This window comes from Temnothorax longispinosus, chromosome 12 (genome assembly GCF_030848805.1).
Source record: "Temnothorax longispinosus isolate EJ_2023e chromosome 12, Tlon_JGU_v1, whole genome shotgun sequence".
Classification (NCBI taxonomy): domain Eukaryota; kingdom Metazoa; phylum Arthropoda; class Insecta; order Hymenoptera; family Formicidae; genus Temnothorax; species Temnothorax longispinosus.
Window position 1 is genome coordinate 217,856 of NC_092369.1, and position 24,337 is coordinate 242,192.

Consider the following 24,337-nt stretch of genomic DNA (forward strand, 5'->3'; position numbering starts at 1 on the left):
AATTTTTGACGTATAAAATTTTAGCCATAAATTATTAATAAATTAACCATAAAAAGTAAATTATTATAATAAATAGTTTTATAGTTTTTTTATATAATAATATTATGTAAAGTGAAATTACTATTTCTAAAATAAAGTTTGCCTTTCCAGGACAAGGTAAAGAGTCAAAATTTGGCAAACAGCGATTATGGGCCACGATGGGTTACGGTGTTGCAGCATGTTTATCTGGATATATGATGGACTTATGGTCGCCAAACGGAATTTATCAAAATTATACCCCAATGCTTATTCTCGCGCTCGTATTTATTTGTGTCAATTTGGTCTGTTGTATAAAATTGGAGGTGAGATTGCGTTTTATGCATTGCAAATTCAAAAATATACTAAAGTAATAATAGCACATAGTTTTGTTTTTATGTTTTCATGTTATCACAAATTTTTGTTAAAGATGCCACTTGAAAAAGGATCGACAACCATATTGAAGGATGTGTTTATACTTTTAAAATCTAAATCTATTGTTATATTTTTGTGTTTTGTTGCATTTGCCGGTATCCTTAATGCCATCAAGCGTAACTATTTATTTTGGTAAACTTTTATTTCCATCGCGGCGGCAATATATGCGTGTATTCGTTTTTTGACACTTCATAAAATGTAGAAATTGAAATAAAATTAGTTATCAATGTAACTTGACTTATAGGTATTTAGAAGATCTCGCTATTGCGACTGGTTATATGAATAAAATTAAATTGATAGAAGGATTAATCATAATAGCGGAGACTTTCGGTGGCGAAATTGCATTTCTTTTTTTTTCTGGTAATATATTAGTAACTTATTTTTATTACAATTTGTAACTAAACAATAACTAAAACTATAACTAAAATCATTTTTTTTTCCTAAAAAGATATCATATTGCATTCTGTTTAGGCAAAATAATAAAGAAGCTTGGATATAGTTACACTATTATATTTTGCTTTATATGCTATGCAATTCGGTGGGGATTAATATCTCTATCTCCAACACCATGGTGGATAATTCTGATAGAATTAATCATGCACGGGTCATCGTATGCACTTTGCATAGCAGCTATATCGGCCTATGCGAACGTAGTAACACCTCCCGGTACGTCAGTTACTGTTCAAGGACTTGTTCAAGGCATGCATGATAGTTTCGGTAAGATTCCTTACATACAATTATATGATATATACATATATATATATATATATTTTTTTTTTTTTTTTGCAATTGCTAATAAAATGTTGCAATATTCCTAGGGTTCTCAGTTGGTAATTTTATAATAGGTGTCTCATATAAAACATTTGGCGGTACAATAACTATGAGAATATTTTCAGCATTTGCAACACTTTCTGCATTAACATATTTTATTTTTTCTGTTTTATGTTTAAAACATGAAACGCCAGGTAAGGAATCAAATGACTTTAATAGCCAAATTGTGACAAATTTTTTTCAGAATATTATCGAAGGGTATCAATTTTTTTTTAATTGTAGGTTTACGCAATAATGTTGAATGGAAAAATCCGGATGATGCTCGAAAACACTGTGTAATAACAGAAACATTTTTTTAATCCTTTTTGTATGCATAATAAAAAAAATACAATGCAATATTTGTTTGTAAATCACGGTAAATTGCGATAATTTGTAACGTTTCTACACAATACAATTTTACTATGATTATTATACAAGATAAATTCTTAAAGAAACTGTAATTTTAACGCAATCTTGTAGCATTATATAATATTCTTAGCGGATATTACTTCAAATACACGTTGCGATAGCTGGCGATAGCTCATAACACATACATGGTATTAGATTGGTGCATATATGAAATGTCGGATTTCCGCTAATTGAAAACATTGATGTGTGTATCAGTGTTTCAATTGTATTAGTTCTTCATAATCTTATGTACAATTTAATTGCTTATAATAGTTACGTTCATTATTGCAGTTATTATGTTTATAAATGTTTTAAAAAGACGTTTTTTTTATTGTTGTATTTAAAGTTGAAAATAAGCACAAATTTGGGTGAAATTCGAATAATTTTCTTATACCAAATTATCGTGTATAAATTTAAATTAAAAAATAATGCTACGTAGCTACTCGTAATATTAACAGAGTTCCCTCGTCCGCTGATTTATAATTGAATAAACGAACCGCAGCCGGTTCGTTGGGTTTGTTTCGGCCGTTTCGGGAGTGCCGTTCTGCAAGTAATCGGACTAAAGGACATTTTCAAAGCCAATTTGAAGAATATTACGGCGTACGTGACGGAATATTCTTCTCATGAGCTTTATAAACGAGAGTGCCGTACAGTTATCGCGCGAAAAAGAGTTTCACTGTTAATTAGTCCGCGCGCGATTGTAGTTTATTATCCGCGAATGTTTCTCGCGAGTGTCCTGTGCGGTGAGAGGAGGAGAAACAAAAAGAGATTTGATTTTCTGAGAGGAGGAAAAGGTCCGACTCATCGGGCCCCGGCGGAGCAACCTTGGGGTGAGTATTATATCTCTTATCTTCATAAAATTAATAATTCTTTTCCATTTATTTAAATTTTTTTTTCTTGCATCGCCGTTTGTATAGATGACATTTTCACGAGTCCAGATATATTATTAAATTTTTTTATCTCTATAAGTTAAGAGTAATTAGAGAAAGAGAAATTATCTAAAATTTTACTCTTGTAAAGATCTTTTTCGGTAAATAGTTAATTGTATCGCTAAATGTTTTATTTAAAGATGAATTAGAGGCGCGTAAGAATTAACTTTTGAAATGTTGATTATTTTGAGCGCTTCTTTAATTTGAATATTTTGAATCTTATGTTTGTATGTTACAATATCACCGTAGCTACGTAGAATAACTCCGCCCGTTGCGCATCGAATCAGTGAGTCAATGAAAACTTTTTTTATTAAGGTAACGAATTTATGAATATAATCAAATATAGAGCAAATATATCTCTGTACATAGTGTACATGTCAAATTACAATAAATTATAGTATAAAAATATTACATCTCGTAGATGCCTTAAAATGATAGGTTAAAACTGATTATGAGAAATATTTAATCTTGGTGTCACTTGTTTATTGATGTATTGTGCGATTGTGCTTGAGGAAATACTCGCACACTTTGCACGCACGGAGCTTGCGAAGAGCTCATCATCGTTCATCAAATTATGTTAACAAACTGCCGCGTCCTATCTATATAAATTACTTTTGAATAAAATTTCTAAGTTGATAGTATATGATAAATTAAATTTTTGAAATTTTGTCACGTAGATCATTTTACTTAAAATTAGAGTAATAAATAAAATATTTATTCTAAAATAGAAACACAAGAGAAACAAAAAGTAAAATAATAATTAAAGTAATGATTTAAAAAAAAAAAATTTTTTATTTAGATTTCTTTAAAAAATTATTTTTGTGACATTATTTTTTTTAACAAAAGAAATAAGAATAAGTAAAATATTGTGTTCGATGTTATAAAAAAAAATCTGTTATAGATAAAGAAAAATTATGAATTAGTTAGGATGTGTTTCATTTATATATACTCATTTATTCCTATCCATATATTTATCCAAGATTAAATATTGGTTACTAATAGTGGTTACTGATTAATTATAATATTCAATTATAATACCAATTGTGCGGGAAGTTTCTTCTTTTCGAATCTCGCGTCATTTATTCTGTATATCTTACTATTACTTGATACACTTTTAAGATGAGTTAAAAATTATTTTTTACAACACCTCCACGGAAAGTTCGACTTCCATGCCTGTAGAGAGGGGCAAAAGTGGTCAATTTCACGTCAGGGCTTACTTTCCTCCCTACAGAGAGAAAAATTGTTACTTTCTACCTCGTATAGCGGGCAGAAAGTAAAGTAGCATGCAAATACACGATCTAACTCCGTTTACGCGCGTACCAGGAGTCGAAGCAATTGTATTTGCAATTCGACTGTATCACGACTAAAGATAATTCTAAATCAACATTTAAATTCATAAATCGAGGAAATAATCTAATCTTGCAATTTAAAAATTGTCATGTAAATATTAAATTCACTAATTAAAAACATGGTTATCGATTATAATAAGCTAGGCTTTTTTATTATGAAAATTATATACTTTCTATAAATAAGAAAATTATTACTATTTTAACAATTATTTGTATTAAAACTATCAATTTGGAATTGTTTTTCTTAATAATATCACTGAATAATAAGATAACTAATTATACTTATTTACATAATATCCCTAAATAAAATCCCAAATTGTCAATCAGATTTAGTGCAATAATTAAAATTATTTATATTTCTTTTTAAAATTTTATAGTTATTTTAATTTTGTGTTATGTGTGGGTCTTCGCCCCCCACACCCCCCACCAGGGGCTTCGCCCCTGGACCCCGCATCACTCTATTTTTCTCTTTCTATTTAACGATACGTGCGTATAAATTGTACGAATGGAACATCAAACGCACATACTCTACAAGCATTCGAAAGTCGAAAATTTTCGTAAAGGTGTTGTGAAAAATATCGTGTGCACCTCGGGTCGAAAGCTTTTTCACACTCGTCTGAAAAACGCATCTTTCTCCCCTTGGTGCACAATATACTATTAACGGAGTTGTGAACGATTAGTCAAAATGTCCACTTTTGTTACTATCGTGTCTCTCTTGATCACAGATTTTCTCTGGGTTCCGTAAAGCGCATATACACGCATTTTCTATAGTAGACGTTACGTATGCTATAGATAAATGCGCGCATATGCGCTTTAATAATATAATAATAAAATATATTATACAAGTATTATCCAATTAATTCGAAGAAATCCTATTGACAAAGACGACCTCTCAATATCAACGTATAAACAAATATATATTTATAATTTATTATTTTCTTGCGGATATCCTTGTTCACGAACTTAAAAAGAAATGTATATATAACAGTGGTACGTTTTGATCTGTTTTTCAAGTCACTCTATTTACATGACATATTTATTATAGCATCAGGGATCGACATTGTAGTCAGTATTCGGTGAGCTTTCGAGATGACAAAACGGCAATTACGCTGATCTATCCCTGAATTCAATGACTTTCGCGATGACAACGCATAATATTAATTAATATTATTGCTGCACAGAACTGTATTTTAATCCGCACACAAGTGTAATATATAAAGTAAGTCATTAAAAACAATAATAATTAATTAAGGATTTATATATCTTATTGAAGATATAAAAAAACATATAAAATGTAATTCAAATAATTTCGAAAGACAAATTTCGATTAGATTTAACTCGAGATTTATCCTGGATTGAAAATTTTCACTTTTAATATGTTAATTTTTACTTTTAATATGTTAATATTCTTTTTTTTAAATCAATCAACATATTTTATTTCAAAACGATCTTAACAGCGTTCCAAACGTAGAATAGAATTTTAAATTAAACAAGAAACAAGATTATTATTATTAATGACGAATAAATAGAAACAGTCACACGATAAAAAATGCTTATTATTTTTGTTCTTTAAAAGTATTTTATAATTATTTCCTATATTTTTTATTTCATATTCAGGGAGAGTAAAGAATTCAAATAATCGGTCATTTACGAAAATAACAGGTCAAACTTTATATGTTAACAAAATAGTATTTAAGTTTTTTGCTTTTGATGACTAATGTAACATTCTATATAGTCAAATGTATACACGCCACTTAGATGCCTAACATTTTTCTCGAAAACTTAATAAATTAATTTTCTTTTAATTCTAAGAAAATAAAGGAATAATAGAATAAATTAATTGTGAGCACATCAAGATATATCCAATCTGTTATATAAAAAAATATTCATAATTTTCCCGAAGTAGATCTTATATACAGTTGAATCCTCTCGACAAAAGTTAAAATTATTTTCTTCTTCTCCTTCTGTTCTTTTGTAATATTATTCGTTTTCTTTTTAACGAAAAATCACAGATAACTAAAACAAGTACTGACAATGGAATTTCTAAAATTGTTATTACATATCGGCCTAATATTGGCTGTTATAACGGACTTTAGTATCACTGAAGATTCAAAAATCATCTATCGTTTACCGGAAAATGCAAAACCACTTCACTATAACATCAGGCTGATCACGCCTCTCGAGGAAGGCAATGATATCTTTCACGGTGAAATCAGTGTCATTATCGACAATCTTTACGTAACGTCAAGTATAAGCTTACACTCGCAAGATTTAGAAATAAATATAACGACAACAACGCTGATTAATAGCAATGGTAACATCTATGAACCGATAAAATATACTTATGACAATATAACGAATATATTGACGTTTTCTTTCGACCATAAATTGGATCGCGCTATTTATACCCTGAACATGACGTTTGCTGGTAATTATTCTAAAAGTAGTTACCACAAAAGTGGCTTTATAAAAATTCCGTACAAAGACGAGGGAGTAGACAGCATGTAAGTAAATATTAAAAATATATATTTATTACGTTATTTGCTACTTGCCTTTATTTGTTTTACTTTTAATTATCATCTTTACTTTATTTATTATTTTATTTTCTTTATTTTCTTATCGTCTTGTAATACATAAAGCTCGGCAAGACATTGCTTAAACATATTGCTTATATAGTAATTATTAGAAAGTTAGACGTTTTATTATTAGACGTTTTTCAATATGCAAATATAATTACAATACGCGTAGTAACCGCTGCATGATGTAATGTTTAAAAGAGTTCAACATCAGTTTAAATAATTTTTATTTTGACTTTTAACAAAATTATTATTATATATAATATAATATAACAAATGACAATTAGTGTTCTCTAAACTCGTGTGCCTCACTCACGTGAGATACTAAATTTGCCGTTATTTAAGAAATTTGATTAAATTATAGATTGGCTGCAACGTTACTCGAGCCAAATAATGCCAGACGAGTATTTCCGTGTTTGGACGAGCCAGCGTTAAAAGCTACCTTCAACATCTCCGTGATGCACCATCAGAAATTCAGGGTATTGTCGAATATGCCGATGCAAAAGCGGTAAACGGACAAAATTCAGTCATATCAGAAAATGGCATGGTGTGGACGCACTTCAACACTACTCCCGTAATGTCCACTTATCTCGTGGGGATTGTGATTGTACCTAATAGTTTTATTCGCATTCGAAGATCCCCGAAAACCCTGACCATCAGTGTGTGGTGCAAACCGTCATTGGAAATACAAGCAAGATTCGTGCATAGTATGGCCGAAAAGGTCACGCCGCTCTTGGTCGAATATACCAATAGTTCCGAAAAGATACCAAAAATGGACCATATCATAGTACACGATTATCCGGCCAACGGCATGGAAAATTGGGGACTCATCATTTATAAGTAATATATTATATATATATATATATATATATATATATATATATATATATATTAAAGAAATTATATTAATATACATAAATAAAAAAATTAATATATTAAGCTATTAAAGCTGACTAACGTCTTTCAGCATTCGAAATTTGTTAATTTAAAACACGTGTGTACTTCACGGATATTCAAAAGATGCATATCTTTAGTCTTAGATTTTGTTTTAAAACAAATTAACGTGTTTAATCAATGTGTTACGTTACCCCCTCTTTCCACTCCCATATATCATACGTATACGAAAAGAAAGAATCCCAAACGGTCTGCCGATTGTGAGTATATAGTTATTCGCGTAAGGGAATTATGAATAATGTATGTACTTGGAAACAAATTAGACTGCACGCTCCCGATGAGGAACATTTTGCTTAATCACATTTTGTGTATTATGTTATATTCTGTCTTACAGCGAAAAAGAAGTTGTCTACAATGGTAGCACAGATCTCACATTTCGGAGAAAAGAAATAGCGCTGTTAATAACACATGAACTTGTACATCAGTGGTTCGGCAATTTGGTCACCCCATCTTGGTGGTCCTACGCGTGGATGAGCGAGGGATTTGCTACGTTCCTCGAGGCGTATTTCATCAATAAGGTTATTTAATATTACTAATGCAAGGTTATTCGTTAAATAGAAAAATTAGACATACATTTCAATCGCTAACATTAAAGTAAGGACCATCAAATACATATTTTCATATTTTCTTGAGATCTATTAAAATGGATCTGAATAAATAACGGCACGTTTTTTATAATTTGGAATTATAAAAAAGAGATTGTAACGTGTTTTTTCTCTTTTCAAATAATTATACAAACAATTTAATACAAATTTTTATTAAAATTGGAGAATATTTTGTTTTTAGCATTTGCCATGTTAAAGATTTACCATTTTAAATGTCATATATTTCAACATTATTTTCATATTACATTAAGGCACTAAAAATATAATTATAGTAGTTTTATTAGAATCTAAAGATATATGTATTTTATTTCTTGCCACAATCAATATTTAATAAAATAATAAAATTCAACATTTCGAATTTGTATGCTTTAATCTTATCTTTATATTCAGTAATTTCTAATATTTAAAAAAATAATTAAATTAAAAATGTTCTTCTCAAAAAAGATTAAACGTGAAACGTTTAATATTTGATATTTGATGTAGGTATATTACAATAAAAATTAAAGTAACGAAGTTTTTGTAAATGGCATTTAAACCAACTTTTCTTCGAATTTTTATATTTAGTCATATAAGAAATTTTTCTGTAGATTCATGAAGACTGGCGGATAATGGATTTCTTTGTGGTTCAGAGCTTGCAGGAATCTCTAACTTTTGATGTTGGCTTTTTAAATTCTGTTACATTGCAACTTGATGACGTTAACTTTGAAAGAGTCAACATCTTTAATGCTGCAGTTTACGAAAAAGGTAAGATTATGTAAATGAAAATTATCATCCGTGAATACGTTAATGCAGGTAGCACAAAGAAAGAGATAGAACGGAAAGTTAATAGCAAACAAATTCTTTTTTTGCGCAATACGTTTATATAATATATACATATATATATATATATATATATATATATATATATATATATACACATATATATGTGTATACATAGACACATACTAGTATCGAGAACCAACTCAAGTTCCTTGTAGAACCTAGAGAACTAGCAGCGACCGGTAGAGACTGCCGTGTGGTTTGTTAGAACTCTCCGCTCCGCTCCGCGCGTAGCCTAGTAGCTCTTGTTGCAAATATCTCAAATAATATGAGATATTTCAAAAAATTCATAAGAACATTTTTTGTAGATATTTGTCTGTTCTACAACTTTGATCTCTACAAAAATTTCAAAATTCATTGTATTTATGGAGAAAAACAATTTGTTTATAAAATTGTTAATAAAAAAACATACTTAGGGATAACGGAAAATGGCGGAATTTGAATATGTTGTTCAGTATATTTTTCTGAACACAATGACGTAATAAAACCTTGTGTTGCAATTTTTTCTAGGTCTAATCGTATTTTGGTAATTGCGGATGATATCAAGAGACGTAGAGCAAGGTAAATATTCTAAAAGTTTATTATCTGCTTTGTTCAGCCATGTATCAAATACATTCCACCAAACATCATTATTCACTAAACCATTACAATATGCCCATTTCATCCACTCTGGATCAAGTCTGCACAATACCGAGAAAGAATAATAAAATGTAGACAATTTTTATTACATGGTTTCATAGTTTGAACGAGTTTATTATACCAAATAAATCACCGTAAATGTACAAAAATTTTATTATAAAAATTATTGAAAATGTACCTTTCAATATTATCCAAATGCAGCGTCAGTTTAACAGTGACAGCAACTTTGCAAGCGGTATCATTGAAAATACATGCCCATACAAACGCTGATTTTTTTATTGACGCGCAGTTATCTAATATTGCTCACAAGTCGGATAACGCTTAATTTTGTGCGTTATTAAAAAAATCAGCGTTTGTCACACGAAAAAAATACAAGGATCCTTTTTTATTGCAAATTTTGTCCACAACAAGATATATGATAAAATTTGTCTCAAATGAATTTTAAGGCCTGAAAACAGCGAAATACTAAGACTATTCCAAAACGTAAAAATTTTTTGCTTACATAGCTACAAACTAAAGAAAAATAGTCTAAAAAATCGATTGCACCATGAAAAGTATTCTTTGTAGTTCTCAGATATAAAATACAAAATATTTTTTTCTAGAGAAAAACTTATTATACCTACATTGGAATATTTTTTGTATGAAATATTTGAAAGAAATAATGCGTTACATGTACATTCACTTGCTATCGTAAGTTTATCAGGAAAATAGAACACTATGTGGAAATCGTTATTTCAATCGAGGAAAGGTTTAAATTTAATATTTATCAACTACATCGTGATGAAAACTTAGCGAACAAAAGAGGTTATTAAATAAGTTTAACAACATCTCTCGTGAAGAAATCGTATTGCGCTTGACAAGTCGGCTTATAGCTTATATAAATTAATATCGAAACTTCATCAATTTTAATTTAAATTCCATGTAACTTTCTATTCTGTTTAAGGATATTCTGGCGCTAACTAACTTTCTAACATTGATAATATTCTGAAAATTTAATATGTTTCTATTTATTATCATAAACATGTGTGCAAAACCTGAAATTGATTCTTTAATCGGTTTACACAAGTTATTTAATTTTTAATTTTGTATGAGTTTTTATGGAATAGCAGCACCATTTTCACTTATAAATATAAACAAAATTATAAGAAAGCACCATTGACAATATTCTGAAACTTTGTTTGTGAGTAAATAAAATATTGAGCAACGTTTCTAAAAAAAATTGATATTAATTTACTAACGCGTTCTCAAGTTATTAATGAAAAAGCAATGCAAAATTCCAGAAATAAGTTATGATACACAGGGCTAGAAAGATATAAATATTATGTCAATGACATTTTTTTACACATCTTATGTGTTTTTAAGTATTATTCAATGTCTGTATACATAAAATATTATTAATATACATAACGTTTTGTCGTTTCTTACAATTTGCTTCAGGTGAAAACGTCCAAAAGTTTTTTGCAGACAATCACAAAATTTGAAAAATTTGCAAATATATTTATTTGTAGTGCCAAATATTATTAGCATTATTTAAGTTCTTTACACGATACGAGCACATATGGTGTACATCTTAACTCACAAAAGCATAGAATTTCACCCAATTTTAAATTAAAGTAACTTTTGCCTGGGATTGTATAGCCAGAACATTCTTAAAAGCTTTTTGCACATCTTTATTGATTAATATTTGAAGAACTAAACATGCGTTGAAAGATCTAAGAATACTTTTCCAATATAATATCTATAGGAGGAGTTGTCCCAGCCCCGGACTGTCCCCACCAGACAGTTTGATATATGTTTGCACGTTTCTACTATAGATAATAGCAACTGATGATTATACATCGTGAGAAAAATACAAAAGAGTGTAGTAGTTCGTTCCACTTGAGATATGTCCTTGCCATTGTTGAGAAATTTGTTGTAAAGTGCGCGTTACCTATTATTTGCGTTACACAGTTTACTTTTATACTATTTGTTGAGTCTCTTCAGGTGAGTTAAACAAAGGAAGGAGTGTAAAAATCGTCGTTTTTTGCCTTCAATGGGAACCTCTAAAATATGCTTTGTTACCTTATTTGAAGTTGAAAGAAGAAGGAAATAATACTTTTTTTACCAGAAAACTGCGGGAAATATTTTAGAAGTGATAAATAAATGCCTTTGAAGCATATGTCAAAATAGCTGTTTGAACGTTAATAAGAGATTAATGTAACAACTTTTTTTTAATCTTTCACGTGGCCTCAGTTTTGGACCACTACCTTTGTTAGCAGCACCCAAAAAAGGAAAATGGGATGCAGACAGTATGAAAAGGCTTGATGGTGTGCTGAGACGAAAATTCAGTGTTAGAAAAGCAGCTGGACACTTTTCTGTCTTCAAAAGCTCTTTGACAGACCATTTATGCTCCTAAAAAGGAAGAAATAATTTAAATGACATTTTCAATGGCTAGATTTAAAAAAAAGTTCAACGATGAGTTAGAAAATAAACTCGTTAAATATCTCAAATATCTGTACAATTATTGTTTCTTACCCATGAATAAAATCAAACTTTTAACCTTAGCCTATGATCTTGCTAAGCACTTTAAATTACCACACCAGTTCAACAAAAGGAAGAAAATTACAGGAAACAAATTTTATTCCGGATTCATCAAGCGGTATCCTGAATTTTCAGCAACAATATAATTCACTTTGTGTGCGAACATTGTAAGCAATGACTATGAAGTAATCTCCCTCAATTAAATTTTTGCATGTGTGTTGACTTTTACTAATTTTTGACGTAGAACTACGTCTTTGTCGACAGTAAGGGGGGGTAAATTCAGGCACAGATGCAATGTTTTTTCTTGCAACTTGCAACGTTTTCCGCAAACTACTCATTCGTTAATAGAAAGAATTTTAAAAAATTATATATGAAACAGGGGTAGAATTTTCCGGGAATGGCGATGGTAGGGTTAATTTTTTGATACCGATTTTTTTTTAACCGGTTGCGTAGTTTTTTGTTATATTTTCGAAATAATAATCGTATAGAGTAATAAATAAGTTGTCATTCGATAGCTTATATAGTCTCATTTCTTTCTAAAGTCTAAATAAAAGGGGTTCGATTTCTATCTTAACAATCTCTATGATTGCTATAATTTGTTTTCTTTGAAACTAATAATCGAGTCTAATGTCATTCGATAGCTTATAGAGTCCCATTTTTTCTCTAAAGTCTCTGAAGTCTCCAAAGGAGTTAGAAGTTAGGATTGAAAGGATTTCTATTCTTAACAAATCTCTATGACTGCTCTTTTCTGTAAATTTTGTGATATTAAGCTGAAATTTATTTTTATGAGTTTCATTAAAGGTTATTGTTTTATAAAGTGTCATTAAAGGAATGTTAATATTAAATTTAGTGATAATTGGTGAAGGGGTTACCCCGATTTTTGTTTTAACAAATCTCCGTGTTTGTTCTAATTTTCGTACATTTTGTGATATTGAGCTGAATTTTTTGATGGATAGATTATCATTAAAGGAAAGTTAATATCGAATTTGGTGTCAATTGTTGAAGGGGTTAACAGGTTTTCCACAAAACTGTTTATTAACAGTTTTTCCACGAAACTGACAAAAAGTTCAAGTGTCCGGTACTAAGACAACTTTTTCTATATGTATTATCTAACTATTAGTATAAAAATATGTATCCGTTACATCTATTTAAAAAATTATAAACAAACTTATAAATATTACTTTGGAGTTCGATCTAATAATTATAATCCACGACGGCACCATTCCATGTCGCATAACATGCTAGCGAAAGTTGCTTAAAGTATCGAAATCAGAACATCGCCGTTACACAGCCACACGACAAGTCATGTTCGCACATTGAAAGTCAGGCACAAACTGACGATATCGTATATGTTTCAAATTAATGAAAACAATCGAAGGTTGTCAGAGAACACGACCGCGGAGTACAAACGCTTATATGCTCGAGATAACGTTGTCGTAAATGGGATTTAAGTTCTCAGTGTCGTTTTTGAGATTAATGGTATATATCTGGATATTTTTTTATTAGAAGCATTTCTGCGATTTCTCTCTTTTTTGTGTTCTTTTCCCTGTGTAATATCTCAACCTCGGACCAATTAAAATCATGGCCATGGGAAACGCAATGTTTGCTGACGACGGAACCCTTGCAATCGTCTTTCTTTATGCGTCGTTAAAATGTTCTTTAACACGGGTTTGTAAGTAACGTTTCGTTTGTCCGACGTAGGATCCACTACAGTCGTTACAATTAATTCGGTAAACTAATTCGGTAGAGTGATTCTTATCCAGACGGTCCTTATCCCCTTCTAATAATGACATCTAATTTTTTTGGGACCGTGTAGACAGTATTAAGGCCTATATTATTAAGTGTGAGACGCATATTGCGCCAAGATCCTTAACGTACAATATATTATATTTATATTTGAATAACAATACTTGCCGTGAATCAGTCAGAATGATAATATGATCAGTCAGAAAACTGTATTCATATCCAAATACGTTCTTAAAGATGTATTTATGTATAAATGATATGCTAAATGAGAAAGAAAACCTTCGGGAACGTCTATTATTTATCATAGCGGATTTCAACCAGAGTATCTCGGATCTGTTTCAAATCAAATCGAGTGCTTATTCCAAATATTTTATTCTCTAATTATAGTTAACAGATGGCAGATATTTTATAAATAATATAAGAATAATAAGAATAGATACAGAAGCATATAAGAATTTAAGAGAGAACGCATAATACTATTTCATAACAATTACTTGAGACGACAAGCTTCAACATTTTTATAATGGTTACTGATATTACTGATGTAGTATAGCAATAAAAGAGATACAATTAATTTAATTAATCGTCGAATTCACTGAATCAGAAAGACTTGATGAACTTGACGAGGACGAGAACTTGAGTTGGAGCTGATAAAACGCGACCGTGCGTATTGAAAGATCACCGTAAACATCACATTACAGTTTACAGCGCGCATATGACCGCCGGCAAATTACACGGATTTACATAAAAATTACGCACACCATAAACGTTGACTCTTTATGATATTGCGAGCTTTATTGCGGAGCCGAGCGCGTGCGACGCCCGTTTGCGTTGTGCAGCGAGTTCGCTTTATCGTTGCACGCGTCGTTAATTAAATTCTCAGTACCACCCCTACCTCTCTTTGTTCTTTCCCCCCTACCGCCTTCCACGGGGTAAAGTTACATGTGTATATAGGCCGAAACTGTTGTAATTTGTTTTATTCCCGTGGGAATCATAAATGAAAAATTGACTGTTCCTTAAGAGACCCGCCTACTGTTTTTCTTTCGATTTCTTTTATGTATCTGACAAAAGAGACTTGTGTTTTGCCTTTAGTATAAAATCACTTCAAAAATGTTTGGATCGTAAGAAATTGACAATTCACAGTCGAATGTGAAAAGAATACTCGACTGCGATTTATCAATTTCTATCGACTTCTTAAAACTTAAAACTTAAATTTCACGCTATAAATTATCATTGTAAACTCCGCTTTTCGAAAGACAAACTGGCTTTGTGTGAGTGAATGCAAACGCGTATCCGCGCGTAGGACTGAAATCTGAAACTCTTGCTGAGATCTCGTCGAGAAAATTTATATTTTTGACATGTGAGACTTCGAGATCTCAGTATTGACTGCACTAATCTTAATCAGACAGTTGCAATCGAAAGCTCGTATCAACGTTACATTAGAAAACTGTCGTCAGATTTTCGATCGCAGTTTTCGTTTTTAATAAGATATTTGATTCGGAAAATCGATCTGCCCAAAAACTCCAAATAAGCTACTTGGTATTGGTAGTGTCGAGTTCTGCTAGTCGTCTGCCAACTTTTTTTTTATGTATACTTGGCATAGCGCTATCGCGTCGTTTGATAATATGTTTTCTTCTGGCTATCTTTCAAATTGATATCGATGTCGGTTGTTTATTCATAAAACATAATTCTTCAAACACGTTTAGAATGAACAAAGAATAAGCAGTAAGAATTCTAAATAAATAAGTTGACCAATTATACGATAGAAATATTTTTGGCAAAAAGGTTAAATAAAGTGAAGGAATATATTCAATTGTGATTGATCAAAGAAAAGGAAAAAAAGAAGAGACAAATGACCGCAAAGCCGATTGACAGTTATCTATTAGACGTCATTGGTCAGCCAATTAAGTAAATTAGACAAGTATGTCGGCAGATCATTCGAAAATCCTTCTGTTCACCCTTAAAATAGAAAATGGACTCATACCCAATTAATTCATCAGTTATAGCTAGCATTCAAGTAACTTTTTTTTGTATTCAAATTATAAAATAGTGGTGTGCATAAAATAGTGATCGTGTCTAAATCGAAGAACACAGAAATTAAGAAAAATTGACGAACTTTAAGGTCATCTTATCCTCCTTTCCCCCATATGTCACCGTCTTCTGTATCGTGTAGACGTTGTTAAAAATAATCTAATGACCAGTCAATTAACAAGTCGTGCAAGCGTATAACGCGTCGGCGAATCGCTCGAAATTGTTCTCGCCTCCCTTGTCAATGGTGTGTTATTTTATTACGGCTGTTGAATGGTGCTTGATTGACCGCGGCGTGTTTGCCAAATGAATTCCTTTTGAATTTTGTAACTTGCCGGTGCAGAAGTACCGATTTTTCACCACTCTCCGCTAGTATCGGTGGATAACTATTGATTCTATTGTTTCTGTAGACAGGACCGTTAGGGCTATTGTAGATTCGATAGCTATTGTTTCAATTTACTACAAAAAATTTTATTCGTACTTGGGCGGGTCATTAAACCCGCTAGAGTGCTGACAGAGGAGAATTTTCTTTGTTTTTTATTTTTACCTACAAATTTGAACCTGTGTACCATTCCAAATGCTTCATCCTTTGTGCCAAATCCTTTATCCGTTTTTCATTTTTCTCTTGTTGATTTATGTATGTACATGGATATTTGTGTTTCTATTCACTTTCCTTTCTCTAATCTTTTATTCGCAACAAATGTCTTTGTTATAGAACGGCAAAGATAGAAAGAAAACATCTGGTTCTCTTCATGTTTTAAAAATATGAAAAAAGGTACATTATTATAAATAAATTTAATTTAAACATCTTAAGGCTCCTGTTCACTCACTGCAGCCATCTTGGATTGATGATGTCAGAAGCGAGAAAATCATGAAAATTCTTGCGATTTACACTAAAATAAAAATGCTTTTTAATAAAATACCATCTGTAAACGATAAAATAGATTTGTAAAATACACCAAAAATTCCCCTTTTATATGAGTAATCTACATTTGTCGAAGTGAATGTTGCCTAATCAAGAACGAAAACAAGCCGTTTGACAGCTGCCGAATTGAAATAAGTATTTGCTTGCACATATTAAATCACGATAAAGTGGATATCTCTTCGGTGTATTTTAACACTATCACAATAATTTTAAATGTAAAAACACTGCACTAAAATGAAGAATAACGCTGTAAATCGCAAGGATAATTTTGCTTTGACGTGTCATTTTTCACGCCTTATAGTTCACAGTTTTGCCAAGTGTGACGCTGTCTGTGCAAAAACGCGGAGTTGGCTCGCGAGCCAGCAGGAGCTTTAACAATCTTTCTTGTAACGATTTACGAATGATCTCAAATCTATTTTTCACATCCTCGCTTTAGTGTCTGTGAAGTTGGCATATCATTTCCAGCAAATCAAAAATAAAAGGGAGTTCTTGTCGCATCCAGTCGTGTTCTATAGTTCCTGCGATACTTTTTAGTAATAGTTCTGGTAATTTTACCCAAAAAAACAGTCAATCAAAAAAATGATCTGCTAACTTCCCGTAACAGATCATTTTCTAGCAGATCAAAAATAAAAGGGAGTTCTTCTCGCATACAGTCGAGTTCTATATATAGTTCCTGATACTTTTTAGTGATAGTTCTGGTAATTTTACCAAAAAAATCTATTGAAAAAATTATCAACTAGTTTTCCGTGGCATAGAGTGAGATGCCGTACAAAATCTCGGAGGTTTGGTTTATATAAAATATTTTTCAAACAGTTCTGAGCATATTGAAGCAGTTTTTGAAGCGTTCCCGGCACTAGCAACATTGTATGATTTTTAAATAAATTTATATTGCCTGAGCGCCGCGTACTTATTGTTGGAGAGAATTAAGAGTGATATGCTGTAGAAAATCTCGGAATTCTGGTTTATGTAAAATATTTCTTGAATAGTTCTCAGCATATTGAAATTGATCTACTAGTTCTCTGCAGTAAACGTTTATTACTGATGCGATTGTGATATGCTGATGCGTCGGCGTGAGTTCTCTTTTCGAGCCCTATGTCATAGTTTTAGTGCTCCTGTAAGTATTTCAGAAGAGTAAAGCTTCTAGTAATTTTCAAAAAATTGTTATTTTTATTAACACTTTACTCATATAATCGTGATATGCTAATACATTACTGTAAGTACAAAACTCTTTTTGAATTGTAAATTGTAGAATGTATTCTCATTATAAAAAATTAACTTATTGAGTGGCATCATGTTAAAAAAAAATCCTTAAAAATTGTAAATTCCGGAAAAAAAACAAAACATAACATTCATTTTTCAATGTTTTTTGCTCAAAATGCATAGTTCTCTTAAGGTTCGAGTATGTTATTTTAATTTTTAAAAAATAGTTTAGCGTTACTTTGACTCCTTGTGATAACTGAGGGTTAAATCAAACAAGTATTACAATAAAAAAAAAAAATTCTGATTTAAGAGATGGCAAGTAAATTTTCGAGCGTTTTAAAATATTGTATTAATGTTCTTCAGCTTGAGAAATAAATCGAAGTGATGTATTATTAATTAAAAGAAAGTAGTACGCGGCGCTCGAGCGATATAAATTTATTAAAAATACATACAACATTGCTAGTGCCGGGAACTCTTTAGAAAATGCATAAATGTGTTTCGAACTATTCAAAAAATATTTTAGATAAACCGGAACTCCGAGATTCCACACAGCATATCACTCTATTCTTTCTAAGTATGCAGTGTTCGGACGGTATTAATTTATTTGAAAATCATACAACATTGCTAGTGTCTGGAACTTTATAGAAAATGCTTCAGTATTCTCAGAACTATTCGAAAAATATTTTACATAAAATCTATAGGAGTATTAAGTATTTTGTTTTATACAACTTTTGAATAACATTCGATAATCAATTTGTAATACAACTAATTGTAAGAATATAATTCCTCGTGTAAAAAGTAAAAAATGTAAAGCATAAAAGGTTGACTTTCGAGAAAATTTACTTTAAAGATTTTAAAATCCACAGCATCTCTGTGTTTTTGAGTTATTTTAAATTATTTTATTTATCTATTTTACGTGCGGGCCATTCCGCGTGAACCGGATCAGTCACCTCTCAGAAATGAATAAAATTTTGCATATCGGTAGTTTCTGACGAGATAAAATATGGTGTCAAATATATTTTTTGTACTTGCAAATTTTTTCGATTTATGAATAATAGAAAATTTACTGACTTTTTAATTAATAATTGCATAACTTTTTTCCTTTAAGTGCAATACAAAAATTTTTTAAATAAAAGTTGTCACAAAAAAACTATATTTTATGATAAAATTATTTACAACATAAAAAAAAATTATTTCGTACTATTTATTAAACAAATTATTTTTCAATAATTTTTTTAACTGTCAGGGAGACAATCAAAAAATAAAAAAAAATTTTGTTAGAAACTTTCAAACTTCCAATATACCACAAAAAATTTTCGTTGATGTGTTTTGTTTTGTTATCGAGAAAATAATTGTTTAATTTGTGCATACGCGTGAAGATTCAGTACTCGGTGCGGCAGCCACGTCTGTACGGTGACCGCTCTCGCGCTCGCTGGCCGCGCGGCGCGCTAGGCGAACTTAATATCCGAGTTAATTTTCTCAAAAACGAAATACAATGATGATTTGCGACCACGGTTTGCTGGACTTTTCTCGTTTGCTTCACTCAGACTGAAGTGGATTGAAGATACGGCGAATTTGACCGGGACGCAAATCGCGAACGATTTTAAACGGGCGGCTCCAAGTAATTAATTAAGAGGAACACCTTCTTAGGACGAGTGTCCCGAGCGGTCTGGTCACGTGGAATTTCTTCCTCGTTCCGCCGGCTTGGTTGTGCACCATCTATCTGCACGCGTGCGTATCTTTTTGTTAATAACAACTTTCTCATACAAATCAATTCATTTTTTCTACTTTTTTCCTTCTTTCTCTCTCTCTCTCTTTCCCCCTCTCCCCCTCCCTCTCTTTTTTTCTATCTCCTCCCTCTTTGTCTGATTCTTTGTTCCTCATAAGTTTGAATCTTCAATATTTCTAAAATAGTTGTTGTGCACATAGAATAGCGGTTATCAAACTTGCTTTCGTTTTGTTTCGATTATATTCCTGCAAAATGGGTTTTGTACCCAAAATTTGTAACCCAATTATGGCTACTAAGCTGCAAAGGATTGCAGCACCGATTTTTTGGTATTTTGCCGGAATTTAATCGAAACAAAACGAAAGGAAGTTTGATAACCGCTATTCTATGTGCACAACAACTATTTTAGAAATATTGAAGATTCAAACTTATGAGGAACAAAGAATCAAACAAAGAGGGTGGAGATAGAAAAAGAGAGAGGAAGAGAGAGAGAGAGAGAGAGAGAGAAGGAAAGAAGTAGGAAAAATGAAAATTTGTATGTACAAGAGAAACTTGTTATTCACAAAAAGGTACACATGCGTGCAGATAAATGGTGCACAACCAAGCCGGCGGAACAAGGAAGAAATTTCACGTGACCAGACCGCTCGGGACACTCGCCCTAAGAAGGTGTTCCTCTTAATTAATTACTTAGCCGCCCGTTTAAAATTGTTCGCGATTCGCGTCCCGGTCAAATTCGCCGTATCTTCAATCCACTTCAGTCTGAGTGAAGCAAACGAGAAAAGTCCAGCAAACCGTGGTCGCGAATCATCATCGTATTTCGTTTTTGAGAAAATTAACTTATTGTTAGATATTAAGTTCGCCTAGCGCGCCGTGCGGCCAGTGAGCGAGAGCGCGGTCACCGTACAGACGTGGCTGCCGCACCGAGTACCGAATCTTCACGCGTACATACACAAATTAAACAATTATTTTCTCGATAACGAAACAAAACACATCAACGAAAATTTTTTGTGGTATAGTGGAAGTTTGAAAGTTTCTAACAAAATTTTTTTTTTATTTTTCGATCGTCTCCCTGACAGTTAAAAAAATTATTGAAAAATAATTTGTTTAATAAATAGTACGAAATAATTTTTTTTTATGTTGTAAATAATTTTATCATAAAATATAGTTTTTTTGTGACAACTTTTTTTTTTTAAATTTTTGTATTGCACTTAAAGGAAAAAAGTTATGCAATTATTAATTAAAAAGTCAGTAAATTTTCCATTATTAATAAATCGAAAAAATTTGCAATTAAAAAAAATATATTCGACACCATATTTTATCTCGTCAGAAAGTACCGATATGCAAAATTTGATTCATTTCTAAGAGGTGACTGATCCGGTTCACGCGGAACGGCCCGTGCGCAATAATAACTTATTTGGTTTATTAAACGTATAAAATAATTAATTATGAAAAATAAAATATTTGGGTAGAAGAGAAAGAAGTAGGATACTTACCTAGGATAGAGACCGGGATGACCGATCATGACGTAGCGATTAATCGTAACCGCAAGAACGCTGAAGAGGCTGACTGCAACGAGGCCGTACCTCAAGAGCGGAAACAGCCGACATAGAAGTGGTCCGTACAGCCACGACCTGTGCCAGAATGTTGAAATCGCGAGTGATAGATTGAAACAGCAGAACATCAAGTTTGATATCGAGAGATTCATGATAAAGACCGCGGTGGCATTCTTTAGCTGTGGCAAAATTAATTACAGAGAATTATAGAAAAATGATATCAAAACAATATTAAAAAAATTGATGTTAAAAATAAAATTACAAAATTATTTTACGGAACTCCTATATAGATTTCGTACGGCATCTCACTCTATACTACAAAAAACTAACAGATAATTTTTTTTAATGGACTTTTTTGGTAAAATTGCCAGAACTAGCGCTAAAAAGTATCAGAATTATAGAACTCGACTGCATGCGACAAGAACTCTTTTTTATTTTTGATCTGCTAGAAAATGATATACTAACTTTACCGACATCTCCAGACCCCAGTGTGTCATCTACGTATGCGATAAAAAAGTGTGTATAAACACAAAAATTTTAACAAAACTATTTTTAAACAAAAATACACAAAAATTTTTACTGTACATTTCTTTTGGATAATAAAGTCAACACACTGTTCAGATTTTGGTCTAAAGATCTAAGCACCAAGTGGTAAAGAGAGGGTAGCGGTAAAGAATCGGTGGGCGTGGAACGAAAATTGGGGGCTCCTTAGAAAACTCCAGGACGTTTTGCCCTGGCACTGCTAATCACAGGATGGAGGTATAGAAAAGAGTCTAAGAATTCGATAGTGGCAGCCAATCACAGCACAACGCGTTTTTGAGAATTTTCAACTTATTAGCTGAGTTATTTACTCAAGTCTTTTCTACATGCCCCGAGACCTATATAAGACGCCGCGTAGAGACGATTTTAACATTTCACCGAGTTCTTCGACTTTATCTAGAAGAAGAGACTTGTTCGATTCGCAGTACGAAGGTACGTACAAAGTGGAGCGTACAAAGGTACGTACAAAGTGGAGTGTTTGTCGGATCATACAATTCCGGGTGCGCGGACGTTCGTTGTTTGCACGAGGATCGCGAATAAAACAGAAGGGAATAGTATATTGTGCATCAAAAGAAGAAAGCTGCGTTTTTCTGAAAAAGCTTTCGACCCGTGGTGCACACGATATTTTTCACAATACCTTTACGAAAATATTCGACTTTTAAATACATGTATACAGCGAGGCGAAAGTGATCAATTTTCACACACGCCGGGCTTATTATACTTTCTGCCTTAGGGAGGAAAGTAAGCCCTGGCGTGAAATTCTAGGCATGGAAGTCGAACTTTCCATAAAAATGTTGTGAAAAATATCGTGCAAATATCGTTCGGCTCGGGCGGCAAACTTTACACTCGTCTGAAAAACGCTACTTTCTCCCCTTGGTGCACAATATACTATTCCCGGTATCGAGTTTGTTGGGACAAAATTGTTGCGTAGACAATTTAAACAACTACATTATAAACTATTAGCGTTATTATTGTTATTGGTTTGGTGTGGTGAAGAGAAAGGGGAAATGCTCCAATGCAACTTATACGAACGAAACCGGTGTAATATTTAATTACAGCACAACGAGAATTCCATTGAAAGGTTCTCGTTACGGTCAGCAAGATAGAAAATGGTGGTTCTAATTGTTATAATTTTTCAGCGTCATTTTCTATTCTACTGCGCCGGATTCGAGCCATATTAATAGTAATTAGTGTATTAATATTTAAACGTATAAATTTTATATTTTTGAAGCAAACGTATATTTGGAAGATAGGTGTCATAGAATAGACGTGAATATCTTAATGATCATTACTGACAAGGGGAAGCCGCGTACTTGGGGCCACTGAATTTAAAGACGTTTTTACATAGTATAGTACTCTACTAGAAAAGTACTTGAACAAAGGTAAGGCGCAACGCTCAGCCATTTCCGAGAAAAAAATGTAAGTACACGATTACTACGTTGTCGACCCGAATTCACACACACAATTCGGTTTTAACATTTTTTTATTAAGCGGTATCCATAATTAATGTAGAGATCTAAGCCGATTTTTAGTACTTTTTTGAATTAAAAAAAACCTAAATTTGCGAAAGTTATAGCTTGCTAAAGTTTCTTTGATGACGGCAACTTCAAAGGGTATGACGTCATTTCTTATATAAGGTATGACGTCACAGCACATTTTCGTGTACTATATTTTCTTCAATTTTGAAGATATTGCAAAAATTCAAAAAGTTTACAAAGAAAGTATGCCATGATCTATCAGACCGCTTAAACCCTTTTAGTCACACTTCCCGAGTATCCTGTACCGGTCACACTGGGTGAAATACACCCCCAGCGTGTTTGCAAGTGTATAAAAAATTGTAGGTGCAGACCTTAAAAAAAAAATATCCTGTTGTAGTTTAAGTCTTCCTTAAAAAGACTGTATAGGTTTGATTTGCAAAAAATTAATTTAACATATGTAAAAAAATTGTTGAAGAAAAAGTCGGAAAAGTGACTTTTTCACAAAAACTAATGTAACTTTTTCAATTTTTAAGATATTTTAATTTTTCAAACGGTTTTTTCATCCTCAGATGATGCACTTTTCACTGATTATTACAGTTTATGCGGCCGTTCCAAAAAGTTTATTTATTTTGAGGTATGAAAGTGCGAAAAAAGATGCCGAGAGAGAACTAACGAGCCGAAAAATATACCACCGACGGGGATCGATACTTAAAGGTCCCAACTACCTGTAGATGACGGCACAAGGTCCATTTCATTGGTTTACTGGGTCGTTTTCGAAGTCAAAAAAACGCTGGAGTGTATTTTACCTAGTGTGACCAAAAAGGGTTAATAAAAAAATTTATGTTAAAACCGAATTCCTGTTCCTCGCACTTTTTTTAATTTTTTCATGCAATAACTGTTTATTCGTGTAAAATAAAGATAATGTAACCAACAATTTTGTTTTCTCTTTTAAATTCGCATTTTCAAAAGACAATTTTTTTTTAATTTTTAAAAAATTGCTTTTAAAAATGCGAATTTAAAAGAGAAAACAAAATTGTTCCTTACATTAATTTTATTTTACACGAATAAACAGTTATTGCATG

The 24,337-nt window shown here is 31.8% G+C and overlaps 2 protein-coding genes across 2 annotated transcripts in view; both read left to right on the forward strand.

Moving 5' to 3' along the window:
* The first annotated feature begins 5,980 nt into the window (after positions 1–5,980).
* LOC139823216 (aminopeptidase N-like) lies at positions 5,981–8,003 on the forward strand. Its single transcript, XM_071795604.1, is given in 4 exon segments — positions 5,981–6,450; positions 6,887–7,034; positions 7,037–7,362; positions 7,811–8,003. Coding segments are annotated over 4 exon segments (1,137 nt in total).
* A 678-nt stretch (positions 8,004–8,681) lies between these two features.
* LOC139822894 (aminopeptidase N-like) overlaps positions 8,682–24,337 on the forward strand; it is an 85,946-nt gene continuing 70,290 nt past the window's right edge. Inside the window, exon 1 of the mRNA XM_071795062.1 lies at positions 8,682–8,825. Within this exon, the coding sequence (XP_071651163.1) occupies positions 8,690–8,825 (136 nt within the window). The 5' untranslated portion in view covers positions 8,682–8,689. The remainder of the gene's footprint in view (positions 8,826–24,337) is intronic.